Source organism: Protopterus annectens, chromosome 4.part0 (assembly GCF_019279795.1).
Source record: "Protopterus annectens isolate FY-2018-M chromosome 4.part0, PAN1.0, whole genome shotgun sequence".
Taxonomy (NCBI): domain Eukaryota; kingdom Metazoa; phylum Chordata; order Ceratodontiformes; family Protopteridae; genus Protopterus; species Protopterus annectens.
The window spans coordinates 279874066-279892881 of NC_056733.1; the positions used below are offsets into that span (position 1 = coordinate 279874066).

The 18816-nt window shown below is 42.0% G+C and overlaps 1 protein-coding gene across 4 annotated transcripts in view; it reads left to right on the forward strand.

Annotated features, from left to right (window-relative positions):
* Positions 1-18816, forward strand: part of MED13L (mediator complex subunit 13L) — a 3068540-nt gene that overhangs the window by 2856985 nt on the left and 192739 nt on the right. For all 4 annotated transcript variants that reach the window (XM_044068259.1, XM_044068260.1, XM_044068261.1 and 1 more), the window contains one exon: positions 9651-9814. In XM_044068259.1, coding sequence (XP_043924194.1) covers positions 9651-9814 — 164 coding nt within the window. The remainder of the gene's footprint in view (positions 1-9650; positions 9815-18816) is intronic.

The window sequence follows — 18816 nt, forward strand, 5'->3', positions numbered from 1 at the left end:
TTTTTTCCTGACTACTTCACCTGTCACAGTACCTTTCTCAAATATGCTAGCTGTTTATCTTCTCTAAATTGTCCATGTTTAAGCCGTATCCTTGCCATTGTGACCTGGATTGTAATTGAAGAGGACCTACCAATTTAACTTGGTTAATGGATGAATGGTAGATAAAATGGCAGGCTAGCTCCATTGTAAACACGATATTCTGAATGTTTTGTCAGCAAAACAGAATTTGTATCATTGTAGAATAATAAAATGCATGTATGCAGAGACAGGCACGGCAACATACAAAATTCCACTCTTTGACCAATGGTCAAGATTAAGCCCCATATCATAGAGTTGTGAGGCAGCGATCTTAACCAAAATGTTGCCTGAGGTCATGCTTAGTAGTCTAATACAAAAAGACATTTTTCAGCCATGACCTGTGCCAAAGCCAGAAGCTGCAGAAATTGTAAAGAATAGTCTAATAACTGATGTATAGCTGCAAGAACTTATTAAGTCTTTAATAAAATCCTTTAGCATATTATAGTGTTAGAGCACAATCTGAAGCACACTTCAACCCTGTAATACAACAGGTAAGGTAGGATGATAAACTAAAAGTTGTGAGTGAAAAGGGAACTTGAGAGTTATAGATAAATGATAGACTCATCTAACAATGGAGAATAGTAGGTTAGGGAGCACTAGAGTTAACTAAAACTGCAAATAAGTTAGGAGTAACTGTTAAGATGATCCCTTACTGGACATTGTTTTAACAAGTGCAAGTAAGATGACATTATCTTGTCAGTTCTATTTGTTGCACTGGTGCATTTCAGAAAGGTGCTGGTTAAACTTTGATAAGAAGTTGAGTAGGCAGATCAGTGCATTGCTTCACCCACCTTCTCCACCTTAGTAATGCATTCTAACACCCTAATCCTAACTGTGTTCCTTACCTTAAAGGAGTCCTTTCTGTAACACTAACGCTACACAAGACACCTGGCACACTCACCTTGTGGACACACACTCACTGATACAGCACTAATATGTCCTCTTATATGACCCTTAAACACACACATCCACTCACAAACTCCCAGTACTACAACAAAACCACTTACCTTTGTCATCCAACAGGAAGTCGCCCAGTCCATCATTTCCATAATGGTCTTTCACACAAAAACACAGTACAGTTCACTTAGTCGCATGTGTCGACCAGTGAATTGTAACCATATAGAGAGGAGACAGAGAAAGACAGAGAGCAGTGTACTGAATATGGTATTGCTGAATGCAAAATCATGAAAGTTTACAATGATGAAATCAAAATATTCACCCTAGGGCCTATACAAGCCTAGCCATAACAATTCCCTGGCTATTTCTTCCCACACTATTTACTTCCCTGGACCCCTGTTTAGCAGGGCGACTGATGTGATCCCCAGGGTGAATTTGGTTTCTCCCATCCAATCGTCAATGTTCCTTTTGAAGAGGGCCAAAGAGGCACTCTGCTTGACATGTATGGGAAGTCTATTCCAGAGTCTGGGGATTCTCTGGGTCAGGAACCTATCCCTCCAGCATGTTTTGTTTATTGTGATGACAAGGTTTAGATCCCTGGAGCGTGTGGCTCTGAGGGATTGGGATTTCTTTAAGTGTAGCATGTCCAACATCTCTGGGTTTGACATGGCATTGTATGTTAAGCAGAGATCGCCTCTGATGCGACAGAGTATAGCTGGAGTTTTTTAAGGTGGTCAGCGTAGGGCATCTGCATTAGGCCTGTGATTCTTTTAGTGAGGTATTTCTGCGGCCTTTCTAGTTGTTGCAGATGTCTTGAGAGGTACATGCCAAACAGGGCGTTGTATTCTATAATGAGTCTTAGGAGGGATGAGTACAGTGGGACAATGACCTCCTTTTTTCTGGATGAAAAGCCCTTAGTGATGAGGTATGCCACATAGAAGGATTTCCTGACTGTTGTGGCGATGTGGTTATCGAAGGTGAGACCACTGTCCACCTGTGTCCCTAAGTCTCTTATCACACTTTTGGTGTTTAGTGTACTGCCACCTATATGGTAATTCACGGGTACATGTTTTTTCCCAAAGTGGATAACTATACATTTCTTGGCATTGAGCTTGAGCCCTTGGCTCTGGCACCAAGCATCTGTTTCTGTAAGGCCCTTTTGTAGAGTATCCACATCATTTGGGGATTCAATAATGGCTCCCAGTTTGCACTCATCTGCAAACTTTGTTAGCCAGGGTTCCTTTAGTGTTAGCCTGTACTTGAGAGAAGTAGATGCCAAACAAGAGCAGTCCCAGGACTGAACCCTGAGGTACTCCACTTGTCACTTGTCTGGAGCTGGATTTGGAGTCGGCTACTTTTACAGTGTGGGTTCTGTCAGTAAGCCAGTTGACAACCCATCGAGTGACGTATGGATTAATGCCCAGCTTATTAAGTCTGTCTATGATTCCAGAGTGGGGGATAGTGTCAAAGGCCATGGCAAGGTCCAGATAGGATGTGTTGACCACCTTACCCTCGTCCACGGCTCTGAAGACTGATTCGAAGAAGTCAATCAGGTTCAGGAGACAAGATCGGCCCTTCACGAACCTAAACTGCGTGGGGTCCAGTGTTTGAAGGTTGACAATGTCTTTGTTTATAAGTTCCATGATAATACGTTCCATGGCCTTGCAGATCAGGCTCGTCAGACTGATGGGGCGGTAGTTCCCAGGATCCATGGCGGATCCCCCCTTGTGGAGTGGGATAACTGTAGCTGTGTGCCACTCAGTGGGCATGGAGCCTGAGGTGAGGCTATGATTAAACATGACACTTAGGTGAGGTGCCAGTTCATTTTGTAGTTCATGTAGTACACAGCCCGGGATGTCATCTGGTCCCATGGATGCTGTATTCTTAGCTTTGTAGAGTGTTTTTATTACCTTTGTGGCCATTATTACTGGAATTTGGCAATCTTCCGGTATTGAGATGGGCTCTTTAGGGGGTGAGAGGGGAGTGAAGCTGGCACCGAATTGATCTTCCAGGATATTGACAATATCCTTGGGATCAGTATATTTAATGCCATTCTGTTGCAGCTCAGGGCAGATCTGAGCATTGACATTTAGATTCTTGACATACTTACAGAATGCCTTGTGGTTGTCTTTGGAATCTTTGGCAATTTTATTTTCGTAATTAGCTTTGGAGGATTTTATGAGGGATCTCAGCTTCTTACTGAGGCTGGTAAGGGAGTTTTTTGCATCCTGGGATTTTCCTCTTTTGTACAACAGTTTTTTTCCTTTTGTTGTAATATTTGTTTATGGCAGAGGACCACCAGGTTGGCTTCCTTTTTTTGGAGGAGAGCATCTTGGTTCTGTTTGGGATGGCACGATTCATGCATGAGTGGATGTGCTCGTACAGTGCCTTAGTGTAGGATTCAGCAGTCGACCTTTCAATTCCCATCTGCATGGGTGTCATGAAGTTTGTCACTTCTGACTTGAGTAGCATGAAGTTGGCTTTGGAGAAGTTTTTTATGGAGGTTTCCTTACTGGAGGATGGGGGTGGGATGTGGTTGTTAAGGGTGATTAGCTTATGGTCAGACCTGACCAACGAGGGGGTGATCATAGGTGTGGAGTATCGATTTCCCATGTTGATAATGACCAGGTCTAAGATATTGGAGTCCCTGGTGGGACTATCGATTAGTTGATCCAGGGCATTGGAATTTATGAAAACACGAGTAGTTTTCCCAGTTAATGGCAGGGTAGTTGAAATCACCCATTATTAGGGTGTTTGGTTGTATCTTAATATTTTCCAGTATGTTTAGAAAAGTGTTAGCCATTACTATGAATAATATTCAAGTGCCAGTCTGCTATTACTTCTGAGAGTGAGCACGCAGTCACGTAAATTGATTCTTCTCTACACCTGCAGAGTTGCATAGAATGTACTTCCAATACCCCTTCAACATGTTGGAGATTTTTAACTGGTAGTATATGAGGCTGGATCCATTTTTTCAGGGATTTCTCAGTATCCACTGGATTCAAGTGCTTGTTGCACCAAATACGTGATGACACTTGGCAAGAATGTGTAATGATTGCTATGCAAGCTTTTCTTCTAGGAGACCTCGACATTTCCCAATGTGTCACCTAACTCAAGACTGTTGAACCTTCTATACCTGGTAGCCTCGTGTATAACGTAGAGATGGAAATCTGAATAACCTTCTTCTAACCTGATCTTATGGCAATAATGAATAAACTTGTCAACATGGACTATTCCATGGATGGGAAATATAGTAACCAGGAGACTAAATATACAAAGACTCTTTGGCTAAATTGTGTTAGACAATTTAATGTGGCAAATTAAGACACGTTCAGCTATAGTTATACAGTGTGATTAAGTTCTGCACTGCAGGATTATTTGTGCTGTATAAATGATTACTATTCTGTAATAAAAACTTGAATTAAAAAAAAAAATTGTTAATAGCATATGTGCACTTCTTAGCCATACTGCACCAGTACACAGCCAGTCAACAAACACTGTCATTGCACAGTGTGCGAAAATGAAAAATGAGTGCTAGCATGAGTCCTGCAAGTGGCCAGCAACTTTACACATGTAGGGGAATAGGTATTTTCATTTCAGCATTGTAGTATGTTGACATTTAAACATTATACTTTTAGTATTATGACTTTCAGAATATTGTTTTTCAATGTGTTGCTGCAGACTGTGTGTGTGTGTGTATATATATATATATATATATATATATATATATATATATATATATATATATATATATGTATGTATATAGTCGGGTTGCCATTTAACAGAGAGTATGTGAGAAACAGGAAAAGGAAGGGAATGGGCAGGCCCAACCTACAGGGCTCTTCGTCTGTCATCCTCCATACCTAGCAGTCCACCTCCCACACCAGAGTCATGATGTAGTTGATATAAATGGATGTGGTGATGCCATCTCCAGAGCCTTCTTGTCACAGTTCACATGAGCAACTTGAATTTCCAGTTACATCCCCTTTCCATCGGCCTGTTCTGCTTCCATGGTGTTCAGATCTGTAATAATTTGGGAGAAGTCTTTGCTTGCTGTTTAGCAGTGGTGATTTTTTCATTGATTGCTATGATCAGTAATTGTCTGTTACAGGAAGCAGCTATCACAAAGAGATTTTCATAGTTTGCTTCTTTTTTTGCCTGATTCCAGTGCATGATGTGCCCAGTTTGCTTTGTTTAACTATTGGACCTTAAAGCAAGTAATAGAATCTCTCCAGGAATAATTATCGCTGAAGATGACATGTTCCTGGTTCCAGTCCACCAAGTTGTCTGAAGAGTCTTTCTCCAGCTTCATGCATAAGAGAAAGAAGTCTTCTGAGAAGCACCTGAAGGAGAAAAGAATCCATGAGGCTGATAACCAGGTTTGCCAGATTTGAAAAGGAGGAGGTAAGAAACAAAAAAAAGGTCCTTCTTGCTAAGTGAAGACCAAAAAAAAAAAACAGTCTTTCATGTGGAACAGCAGGCAGTTCTGCATTAAACAGAAGTAGCTCTGCTTTGCGATTTTTGATTGGCTCGTATGTCAGTATACGAGCCAATCAAAAAATCTCACAGCAGAACCTCTTTTTTTCAGTGTGGAACAGCCCGCTGTTTCGCATTGAGCAAAAGTGGCTCCACTTTGCGATTTATGATTGGCCCGTATGCTGGTATACGAGCCAGTAAACATTCACAAAGCAGAGGCTGTTTCGCCGGGATTTTAACCAGCAGTGCGGGATTTGGGATTGGGCTGCTGATCCCAGGACAGTCCTTAAATATGGACGTCTGGCAACTCTGCTGATAACACTAAATTAGAGCCTGGCAGCTTTCCTAGGCTCTAAAAGACACTGGTGTCTGTGAGGCAGTTTCATAGCCCCAATATATGGCATTTGTTTCTGCTTCAGGTGTCTTGCAGAAGTCCTCAGAAGTCAGCAAGTCTTCAAAGCTGAAACCTCCATGCTGTTGTTTAGTCTTGAGGCCACCCCATAGGTTTCGAGATGTGATGCCCACATTATTATCACTGTAGTAGAGAGCAGCATTCACATGCTGTTTGTACAGTGAAAGATTGAAGGAGGCCAGATTAAGGTCTTGGGTCTGCCAGTATACTAAGTCCTCCAGGGTGGAATGCATTACCAAATTATAGGTCCTTGGCCCCTAAGACTAAAGAGATGTTGGTCAGCCTGACTTAGCCTGTGCTGAGTTGGTCTCCCCACCCCCTCACTCCGTCCAGACTCCGTCATATAATCTATTCAGTCTAGCTCAGTATTTCATGGATTTTCTAAAATCCAGACAACCACCCTCTTGTCTGGGAGTGTTAGTATGTTCACATTCCCCAGAAATGTAGTCTGTCTCCTTCACCCATTAACCAATTTCTTCAACTTGTTCCCTGTGAGGTACCATCCTCTTTCTTTATCTGGATGACATTGAGAAAGTTAAACATTTCATTTGTCACTTCCATTACAGTACATATTAGATGATCTTAAGACCAGTAATATACTAATCTTAGCTTTTCATTACCGTCTGTACAGGCACTGTTGAACTGGTGTATGAATTCATAAACAGCTTAAACCTTGATTAGTAGTTTTGTGCAGACCAATCTTTAAGTTTCTACAAATGTCACCCGCAACTGTCTCCCATTTTGTTTACAAAATTATTAACAGGTTCCATCAAGGAATTATGCCTCTTGCTTCCATCTGGGAATAGGCACTCATAGTTCCATTACATTAAGGTCGACCTTTAGCTTTGTTACATAGCTACTGACCATTTGCTGTTTTTTTTCACCTTTGTCAATTATCTTTGAAGTGTGTGCACCAATAACTACTGCAACATCTAACAAACTGTGTCTTCATTTTTAACACCCACCGTGGCTTCAGGCCTACCATGATACATGCACTGCATCCTTGGTATTCTAGGGTATATTGTGTCAGGAAAGAATACAATGAAGTTAAATCAAAGGAGTTGTTTAAAAGTGACCTATGAGTCTGTGGATACAGAACTAGTGATTTGCATGGCTTTATCAGTGAATTAGCTTGTTAATGCTGAAAGGCTAACTGGACAACAGTTAGTTAGCTAAGAAGTGTATAATGTAGAGATGGAAATCTTAACATCCTCCTTCTCAACCTGATCTTATGGCAGTAATGAATGAACTTGTTAACATGGACTGTCCCATGGATGGGAAGTATAGTTGAACACATTTAAGGTAACTGGAAGTTTTACCTAACATGAGAATAGTTAAATGCTGATGCACACAGTTTTTTTTCACGATAAGATGCAACTGCTTAGAGAAAGTTCCATGCATTAAATTTTTTTTTGAAGGACATTCATTTGAGAGGGTCCTATATTTTTGTGGATATTCTCACAATGTGATTAATTCAACTCCACGTTTATGAACATTTTGAATACAGGTCTGAAATTCATAGATTTGGGGATTAACCTTTAGTGTGACCATCAATGCCAGTGTTTAGCCATATTAAACTGATTCCTTTCTGTTAAACCAAGATATAAAATATCTTTGAATAGCTGAGTTAACAAATCTGTCTGCTGTGCGTACAGAAGACAAACTTGGTAGTGTAAACAATTATATGTACAATTATTCATTTAGTACTGTTGTTACCATGTGTGTTGTGTGATGCAGCTAAAGCCAGAAAATGGAAGTACAGTACCCAAGGAGTGTCATTTACTAGTTTCTAACCCAGCAGCCAAGTGTATCTGTAGTAATTGTGCAACAATGTTATGCTGTGAAAGTTAGATAATCAGCTGTGTTGTTCTAGAAGTAAAGCATTTTCGAAGTGTGTGTGACTGTAACATTCTTTTGTAGGTAGCCTTGAATTAAACAGCATTCCAAAGCCTGCTACACACTTACACACAGACACACACACGTGTGTATATGTCATATATATATATATATATATATATATATGTGTGTGTGTGTGTGTGTGTGTGTGTGTGTGTGTATATATATATATATATATATATATATATATATGTGTGTGTGTGTGTGTGTGTGTGTATAGTCAGTTAGACCTCGTCAGATCTCTCCAAATCCCTTGACATTGTGACTCAGTGCTTTTAGAGATGACGGTCACTTATGGCCTAATCCTTTTTGCTATCATGTGGTTCTTTGTCTTATAGCAAGCTGTGTGATGGAGTGGAATAATCATTCCCTCCCTGCCTATGAATGTTGGAAATTCCCCAGAGCTGTCTGCTATAACCTTTTCTGTTCACAGTATTCACATATAACTTGGGGGGCCACCAGTGGTCGCTATTGTGAAATCCTATTACCACCCCTTCTGTAATCTACACATCTCTCTACTGGCCTGTCTCTAGCTCTCCATCTCAAGCCACAGCAGGCATGTAGTGTGATACCAACATTCAGTGCTAACTATCAAGGAAAAACACACATCATATCTTGTCCCATCACAGCCTACAGTGGTTAGAATGCTGGCACTAACTAGCTGTCATGTAAAAGTTTTAATGTGCTTTAAACTGTCCTTTCTTGTGTGGAGTTATATTATAGAGACTGTGCCCTTGAAAAACTGGGAAAATGTTTGCTATTCCTGACTCTAAAAAGAATTTGATGACTTCATATGTGTTGTTGCTGGTCAGTTATGGGGTGAGCTTCCCAGTACCTTGCAGTATGTACCCAATTAAAAAACTTTGTCACTTAAAAAACACCTAAGATGTAACTGCATTTGCAGCTATGGCATCATCTAAAAGGTTTTCCCAGGTGGTGGGACTCTTATTATATTACCTCCCGTGTAACAGTTTTGTATTGTTTGAATGCCAGAAGAACAAGAGGCAAACATGCAAAAGTACAGACTTACATATACTAAGTCTAAGATAGCTTTGTCTCAGAGTATTCCCTTTTCTCCAAAGTGAGGCAATCTCAAGTATATATAAGTAGCAGATATGTGGGTACAACAGTCCCCCACATTGAGGGAATACAGGAAGGCTTGCTTTCTGCAAACATCATCTTTAAAGAACAACAGTTGTTAACATTCACTATTAGCCTTTAGTTTTATTGTGTTTTTTTTTCATAATTCCGAGATTTTCAGTTACAAGTCTCAAAATTACAACAGGAAACATATTTCCTAATGTTCTTAAATTTGTTATATACAAAAAACATAATGCTAATCGTTATTCTTGGTTGTGGTCTCATTAATAAAGCCCATCTATTGTGATAGGTTGATTTGCTGAAATCCAGCTCCTAAAAATAAAGCAAATCAGTAGCCATAAATAAAGTGAGAGGGAGGGGCAAGTCTCTTTCTTTATTTATTGTACAACCCCAGAGATTAGCAAAACCTTGAGGAGGTTAGCAAAGTTTAATGAAATTGTCCATCTCTGGAGGCATTCTCTAGCAACCAATATATATATTTTTTAAATCTGCAGCAAGTAAACTTCTTCATGTAGCTTTCATATTTTCCAGCTCGTCTTAGTGCAGCATCATCAAATACATTTCATCCTGCAGTAGCACAGAAATAGGTGACAGTTATTTAACATTAACATTTGTTAAATGGATGTCTGTATGTTTTTTTTTTATTGAACAGTCGGTACTTTCTTTTGACATGCTAATGTGCAGCATGCTGAGATTCATTTGCCCAAACTCTGCCTCACTGTTGTCACTTTAAAACTAAGGTTAAATATTTTAGCTGTTTATGCCTGTACATTTTGTTTCCATTATTTAGTGGAAGATATGTTTGACCTTCCTTTTCCGGATGACATGGATAATGACATTGGAATTTTAATCACTGGGAATCTGCATTCACCTCCTAATTCATCTCCAGTTCCATCCCCGGGCTCTCCTTCATTTTCAATCATTGGAGTAGGACCCCACTACCAGCACAGTAGGGTAAGTGTGCATTGGTAATACTTTTTTCACTTATTTATAATTGCTCATATAATGGCTTTTCTAGCATGTAGGATGATTTTGAGTATTAACAGTAACAAGACTGTCTAGTCCAAAATATCTTTTTACTTTTAACTTGCTATTTTCTGCCACAAAAATGCAGCTAATGAAGATGGGTATGTGTATACTTTTCTTGGCTGTATGATGTACTCTAGAGTTCGTCCACTTCCAGACTTATTGTATTACACATGTTTGTGTTGGGGACTATTTGCATTTATCGCAGTGAATTTACTAGCCTGTCAAAACTTTTCTTACTAGACAACAAATGTGGTGACCTGTCAGTAATGTAAATAATTCCTATCCCTTTCATGCCTTCTGCTGTAGGTGTAGCATCTCAGACTGCATTGTATTAGCTGTTGCTGCCAGAAGTTGACTGGAGGTTAATATTAGTACTTCAGCCCTAGATGCAAAAACTTGTGTTTGTGGCCAAGCATAAAAGTCATGGTGTACAAGTTTAGTTTTGGAGAGACGTTATTTGGCCAGTTCAAAGGTACTAATTCTTCATGAACATATGAAACAGATTCCTGATAAATTCTGAGGACTTTTTTTGCATTTCTCAGAATAATGAGGCTGAAAGTGTTAAAATGAGGAATATATACCAAGTCTGTGGTTGTAATCCCTTTCTCTGAGGTCCAGCAGAGTGGGGGCACAACCTTGTACTTCATGTGGATGCAGGAGTCATCACTCCCATGCAGAAAAACTGATAGCATGGCAATGCATTTTGCATTCCACTGTGTATCCTTAGCAGTCTTTATATTTTACACTTGCAGGATGTGCAGCTGTGGGGCTCTCACTTTTGGTAAGGAACCAGATGAAACATAAAGGGTGCAAAATTGTAAAGAAAGAAGTTAAAATTTACCATAGTGATGTAAGTTTCATGTGTTGATAGTATCCAGTTAAATGTACGTGAATTTTAGGACTCTGCTTGGCTTACTGATGATTAGCTCAGTGAAGCCCAAAGTACCTACTACATTATCTGACTGCTGCACGAATCAAGTCTGCTAATACTGTTGTTAAAGCTTTTTTACAAAGTGGCTGTACCCTTGCAGTTGCTTCTGATCCCACACCCATGATTTCTAAATATACTGTCTCTGAGTTGACATCACTTCAGAAAAAAAGGAAGTAATTCTCGAAATTAGTGCACATCTCCTGCAGAAAAAGAAAAAAAAAATCACTGGAAGTGAGATCTATAATGTGTTATGTGGTGTACTGGGAGGCAATAAGGTTAACCCAGTAGACAAGGTAGAATGCATTTAGCATCAGTAAACAATAGACCCAAAGTTTAAATATGTACTGGATTATAGTACATATTTAGGTTGTATGTCCACAGAAAAAAAAATAGATTTGGAGCTTAGACTTGTTGTCAGCTGTATTCATCCAGATATCAGAACTACAAATGAGCAAAATACCATCTTCCTTGAAGGAAGACCGTAAGTATCATTGAAACTGTTTGTCTCCTTCACTGTCAGAAGGCCAGCATAGGAACATGCAGTTAAAGTCAAACAACAGCATGGGAGACTCACTATACTCTAACCAAGTAGCGAAAATCTGGAACCAAATCTCCTAGAAATAAGACAGGTAGACACACTGCACATCTTCAAAACATCGCTAAAGAAACACCTGCTAAGTAACTGGTCATGCTCATGCATTACTCCAAGCTACCTTCAAAGGTACACTCCCTTTACATAACTGTTCTGTATCCCAATCTTACACATGTAACATTATATCAGTATCACAAGAAATATCACTGTATATTCTCCCACAACTGTCATTTACACTATTCTTTTACAGACTGACACTTCCATTACCTCTGACTTCTTTAATGCAGGTTTATACGTCTTCCTAATGTTTCATATAACTAATTCTCCTATTAAGTTCTACCTCCTTCTAAATCCTTTGCTGCTTTTGCTACACTTCTCTATACCTCCAACTAATAGACAGTGGATGCATTATGTAAAGTGCTTATATGTGTAATTTCTATGTAACCAACTACCACATGAAAAAAATGTATTTCCTTAAATTCAGAAGCTACTGTATGATGTGAAGTTGTTCAATCTCGCCATTCATTCATCACTGATGGATTCGGAGCCAATCCTCGACTCCAACACGGCCGACTAGCAAGCTCAAAGTTTTCCAGTAGCTTGAGACCCAACCCCTTATCCCACAATGCACTGCTGGAATTACCCCAGATCTAGTTTGCCGTGGCATGGGTTTCTTGGTTTCCAGCGTTGCTCGAGACTATTGTGGGAATTTTCAACTTTCAGCAAGTTTTTCTATTGAATTTTTATATCTTTCTACTATTATAATTATGTAGAATTATCTAGTTTAGCAGATTTTTTTTCTGTTTTTCCCCCTTTTCCCAGTAAATCTCTACTGATTGCCTTCGGCCTGTTGGCCTTGGGCTTTTTCTTACAGCTTGTTAGGTTAGAGTTGCCCTTTTTGGCTTGTTGATATTGGATTACTCTTGTTACTAGTTGCCTTTTTGGGCTGTTTGTGCTGTCATTTTGCTGTTTGTAGTTAATTAGATTACTCTGAGCTTTAAACCATCTTATATAGTTAAATAGTGTGGTTTTTTTTTATCTTGTGAATTGTTTTTCAGGTAGTTAGTTACTGTCTGAAGAAAAGGAAAAGCATCCTAAGTCTGGGTTCAAAAAGTGCCCAGACTGCGGACAAAAGATGTCCGTTACGGATGCCCATGTGCAGTGTGTGTACTGTTTGGGTGAGGTGCACCTGCAGGAGTCATGTAGTATCTGCCGCTCCTTTTCTACTCGTGTGCTTGCAGAAAGGAAGAGGAAGTTAATTGACAGGTGTGTTATCAAACACCCTTTCTCAGAGGCATTGTCTGACCAGGATGGGGCCAGCAAATCGTCCAAATCTTCCTCAGAATCCAGGACAAAGAAAGGGAAAAAGTTGGAAAGTGTTGTGACTTTGGCTCCCCTGACTTCTGAGCCAACAGTCTGTTCTTTTCGGACCCGGGACACTGCTCTGGAACCGGTTGCCGAAAAACCTCCTTCTCTACTGCTCCAATCGGCTCCATCTATTCACTCCTCCAAGGCTTCGGTCAGCCTGTCCGATCTGGATATGGACCAGCTGGTTCAGAAACTCATAAAGGCACCAGGCCTAGCTAAATTGCTGTCGGCTCAGACCCAACCATCGGAGCCGAAGACCATTACTCAAGAATTGTCTGCTCCTCCTTTGAGCCATACCGGACTTTTGGAGCTGGAGGAGGCCGACCTGATGATTGTGGATCCCTTGGAGCCGACACCTGCTCCAGTGTCTTCGGCTCCATCTGCTCGGACGTCCTCGACGCCAACTGGGGACTTTAAGAGCCGACACTCTCTGGTCGGGTCCAGGGAGGGTAGTCGCACCGACTTGTCGGTGCCGACTCTTCCTCTTGGGGCTTCGGCTCGGGTGAGTTCGGCTCCTACCTCCGGCTTGGAGTCCATGGCTTCGGTGCGGGAGGGGATCGCGGCTCCTTCTGATCCGTCGACTCCTTCTCATCGGAGCCGTGGTGCATTCGAAGCCATGAGGCGAGTGTTGTCTCCTAAGACTTCCTCATCTCAAGGTCTGGCCTCTTCCTCCCCTAAAGTGCCTGTGTCAATTTCTGTTTCCTTCTGTCATCCCAAGTGTAGAGACCCAGAGCCTCAGGTAGCCCCACAGGGCGCTCCCTGCTCTTCTGAGACCTCTCCAGAAGTCTCCCCTGAAGAAGTCCCCAGGAAGAGATTATGCAAGAGGAGGGATTTGGACTCCCCACAGGAGTCTCTAACATCAGACACCGACTTGGATAAATCAGAAGGATTCCCTAGATCCCCCTCTGAGGACATCTCCTTTGTGGAGATTCTTGAAATTCTTAGGCAGAGGGGGTGATTGGCAGTCCAAGAGCCCTACTGAGGACGAGTCGGTTCTCCTGAAGGCATTCGGGTCTCAACCTTCCATCTCTTAGGTGTCTCCGCCCTGCGATGAGCTTATGGATCTGTTCTCTCATAGGGCATGGGAGTCACCAGAATCTATGGATCCTGTCCCTAGGAGACCTAATAAGTTTATTTCTGCCTTTTTGACCAAGGGAGTCCCTGTTGATGTCATCGTGGTGGTGGCAGCCATCAAAAAAAATGTCTGAGACTTCCTCGTCTATCCATCCTTCTAACAGAGAATCTAGGATCATGGATAGATATGGGAAGCGCATGTTTAGTTCAGCGACTTTCTCACTCAGATCACTGAACTACTTGACCCATTTTACCAGACTGCAGAGAGATTTCTTAAGGAGTTGGGAGATACTCTTCAGGGTGCTGTAGCTACAAGTGTATCCGACAAAGTTGCTACCCAGCTTGCTACCCTTAATTCAATAGTTAACTCATCCATGCGTCTTGTATCTTACGCAGCTGATGGTTCGAGTAGAGCTGCAGGTACAGGAATTGCTCTTCGTAGGCATGCCTGGATGCGACTCTGTTCCTTCGCGGAACCCTTCAAGTCTTCCTTTATGAATATCCCGTTTGACGGCTCATCCTTGTTTGGGCCAAAGGTGAAGGAGACTTTGACCAGGTGTGAACAAGAAGGAAAGACTCTGTCTGCCATCGGAGTCCATTTTTCCACACCCACTCGACCCTTTCCTAAAGGTCAGAGGGGAGGAAAGATGTGGTTCCGGAAAGCCCTAGGAGCCTTTCAAGACACACGCGGAGAGTCCCCCTCCAGAGGCAGAGGAGGGGGTAACAATGGTAGACGCCGCCTTCGTGGCAGAGGGAGTCTGCAACACCAGGGTGACAGAGATCACTTCTCTGGTCAGTCCTACCAGCGCTGTTGAAGGGAGGCCTGGCTGTCCTACTCTGGAGACAGTCGGGTCGCTTGTCATTGTACCCAGAAGCCTGGCTAGATATAACAAACGACAATTGGGTACAAAGTATCATTTCCAGAGGGTATTTCATACCTTTCTCCACCCAGCCCCTCCCCGTCAAAAAAATCCCGGACGTTCCACCCAGTCACAGGGAACTAGCAACAATAGAGGTATGCCGATTGCTAGAAAAACGAGTCATTCAGCCAGTCCCGGCAGACCAAACAGGATTCGGAACTTACTCAAGTTTCTTTTGGGTTTCAAAGAAGACAGGTGACTGGAGACCCATTTTGGATCTCAGCAGACTCAACCAATTTGTGAGGAAAGAGAAGTTCCAAATGGTCACGCTACAGTCCATACTTCCCTTTCTAGGGAAAGACAATTGGATGTGCTCGATCGATCTCAAGGATGCCTACTACCACATAAAGATGGCCAGACCATCCAGGGATCACCTGCGTTTCCAGCTGGGAGTCAATCATTATCATTTCCAAGCTCTGCCCTTTGGTCTCACTACAGCCCCCAGGTTCACCAAGTGCATGGCAGTAGTCATGGCTCACCTGAGGCATCTAGGATTCTAGGTGTTTCCGTACGTGGACAATTGGCTCCTTACCTCCAAAACCAGGCATCAACTTCTTCAAGCGAGAGAGGCTACTCTGACACACTGCAATCGGCTAGGCATTACAGTCAGCTTTGAAAAGTCTGCCTTGTTGCCATCGCAGCATATCGTTTTTATAGGGACAGAATTAGACACGTCAACCACCACTCTTCATCTTCCACCAGAAGGGGTTTGTATTCTTCGCCAACACATCACATCATTGGTATCAAAGAACAGAGCACCAGCTGCAGAGGTATTGAAAGTACTAGGATTGATGGCAGCAGCAATCTTGGCAGTCCCGTTAGCAAGGATGCATATGAGGATCCTTCAATGGCTCCTATTTACGCAATGGTCTTACAAGAACTTCCAATGAGTCACACAATCCTGATAACGAATTCCTACAAGAAGGATCTTCAGTGGTGGTTGACGTCTCTTCATGTCACAATAGGACGTCCCTTCATGCTACCCCCTCCAGTTGCCACTGTGACCACGGATGCTTCCCTGATAGGGTGGGGGTGGGGCATTTTCAGGGAAAGATTACCCAAGGCACATGGGCAGATCAAGAACCACATCTGCATATCAATGTCCTGGAGATGAGAGCAGCACTTCTAGCGTTGCAATACTTTCAGGACTCTCTTCCTCTAGGGACAATTGCAATACAGACAGACAACATGTCAGCGGTCTGGTACCTGAACAATCAAGGCGGGACCAAGTTTTACCCCCTTTGCCGAGAAGCCCTCAGAGTATGGTAGTGGGCAGTGTCATCGCAGTGCTTTCTGTTAGCAACGTCATAGCGGACAAACTGAGCAGGGCAATTTTATTGCCCCACGAATGGTCCCTCAAACAAAAGATTACAGACAGGATTTTCCACAAATGGGGCCAGCCTTCCTGCGACCTTTTTGCCAGTCATATCAACAACAAATGCAGAAGCTATTTTGCCCTGATCTCCCCACCAGGTCAGTCCCCGAGGGATGCTCTTGTCTACGATAGGCCCCCGGGTCTCCTCTACGCATTTCTCCCAATCCCTCTGATACCCAGATTTTTACGGAAAGCAGTGTCGCTGGGACGGACAATCATCCTTATAGCCCCTCATTGGCCTTGGCAGATTTGGTTTCTGTTTCTTTACCATCACATTCTGGAAGACCCATGGATCCTGGACCCAGTTCCCGACTTATTGACACATCCGTCAGAGGATCTTCACCCATCATTGCAGACACTGAAGCTAACCGCTTGGCTGCTCCAATTCCCCGCAAAGCCAGGCTTTATAATCTTTCCCATGACACTAGTCAAATTTTGTTGGCTTCCCATAAGCCTTCCACTAGAAAATTGTATCGTAAGTGGAAGAGATTTTCCATTTGGGCTTCCTCCCATAATATTGACCCTTATCAAGCGTCATTATCTTCTATTTTACAATTCTTGACAGAATTTTTCAACAAAGGAGCAGCGGCTGCTACGGTGCGGGTACAACTAGCTGCTATATCTGATTTCCATCTAGGGATCGATGGATTGAATATTATGCCTCACCAATTGTCTAAAGCTTTAATAAAAGGTTCCTTTCACATGAGGCCTCCAGTGAAGACTCCTTATTCTCCCTGGAATTTGAATTTTATGTTATCTCGCATCATTCTTCCTCCTTTTGAGTCTGCTTCTTGTGAGCTAAAATTTCTATCACTGAAAACTATCTTCCTAGTAGCCATCACTTCAGCCCGCAGAGTGTCAGAGCTCCAAGCCCTATCCATCAAGCCTCCTTATATGGTCTTTCATGCTGACAGAGTATCTCTCAGGACAAACCCATCTTGCCTAAAGTATGTTCAGAGATTAACATCAATCAAGTCATTGAGTTGCCTGTTTTCTTCCCTAATCACACCAACAAAAAAAAAATGGAATATATGTTGCACAAACTCGATGTTCACAGACAACTTAGATTTTATTTAGACGTAACAAAAGAGATTAGTAAATCAGATCAGCTTTTTGTGTCTTTTTCTGAGGCCAAGAAAGGTAAACCAGTCGCCAAAACAACTTAAGTGGCTGTCGGATTGTATCACTTACACCTGTTCTTGTCATAACATGCCTTTGTCTAGTAAGGTGAAGGCTCATTCAACCAGAGCAGTTTCTACCTCTTCAGCCTTTCAAGCCAAATTACCCCTGGACAACATCTGTGTGGCAGCCACATGGTCTAAACCTCACATTTTTATAACTCACTACAAAGTGGATAAGGCCTCCAGGGACAGGGCTTCATTTGGTTCTACGGTTCTGAAGAGTGTACTTCCATGAGCCACCCAAGGTTAGGGTGCTAGGGATGCTACCCATCAGTGAAGAATGAACGGCAAGATTGAACATCTTCACATAAAGAAGTTATGTACTCACCATAACATTCCATGTGAGTTGTTCTCATCTCGCCTTCATTCTCACGTCCCTCCCTTCTTCCCCCTCCTGGCTGGCAATTGACCTGGAGGCTGTCTTCATCCTGGTTTCTCAATGTGTCTTCATTCCTAGGCAGAATAATTATTGTATCTCTATATGGTACGCACCAAACAAAATCTGAAGTAATTCCAGCAGTGCATTGTGTGGGATAAGGGGTTGGGTCTCAAGCTACTGGAAAACTTTGAGGTTGCTAGTCGGCCGTGTCAGAGCCGAGGATCGGCTGTGAACCCATCAGTGAAGAATGAAGGCGAGATGGAACAACTCACATGGAACGTTATGGTGAGTACATAACTTCTTTTTATATTATGTGTTGTAGATGTTTTCATATAATTGTGTTTTCATGTAAATTCAATGTATTTAAGAAAACGTCATTTTTGTCTTTAAATAATACCTGCCTAATATGTGGAGCTTTTCTCCCCAGGTCTTCGCTGAAAATAAAAGACCACATGTGCTTTGTGGAATCCACCCTAGTGTTGCATGAACTCCTGCACAGCTGCCCTTCATGTACTCCCTCTTTTTTTCTTCTATAGCAGGCAACTTGAACCCTCTTGTCTGCATTGTACTCCTTCCATAGTCACTGTGTTACAAGATTCCACCACCCTGTATGTGAAATAGCATGTCCTTAACTCCCGTCTTTAACTGTTCTCATTTCTCATTAGTAGTTTTCCAACTTAACAGGCTTTTTTTTTGGAGTACATTTCACGTCTTGATCAGCATAAAGCTGTCATAAAAGGAAAGTGTCAGAGATATTTATTTATTAATTTTATTATTGGTTTTCATATAACATTACATCATTTCAGGTTGGCAGTCTCAGACAACCCTAAAGGCAAGTCTGCATTCCCTAACATCAGAAGACTGTAGCAGATCAGCTGCAGGTGGTTGTCTTCCTTCATCTGGTACATTGATAAACGAGTGGTGTGTCCCAGTGTTAGATTTGTTTTCATCCTCAAACAGCTGAAATAAGTTCTGGTGAGGAACAACCAAGTATGCGGCTAGGGCAATAGATCCCTTTGCCTTCATATGGATAGGTTTCTTCCTATGTGTATTGCTTTCAATCACCCTACTCCCTGGAGTGATAAAGAAGGTGGGAATGGGAGTCGA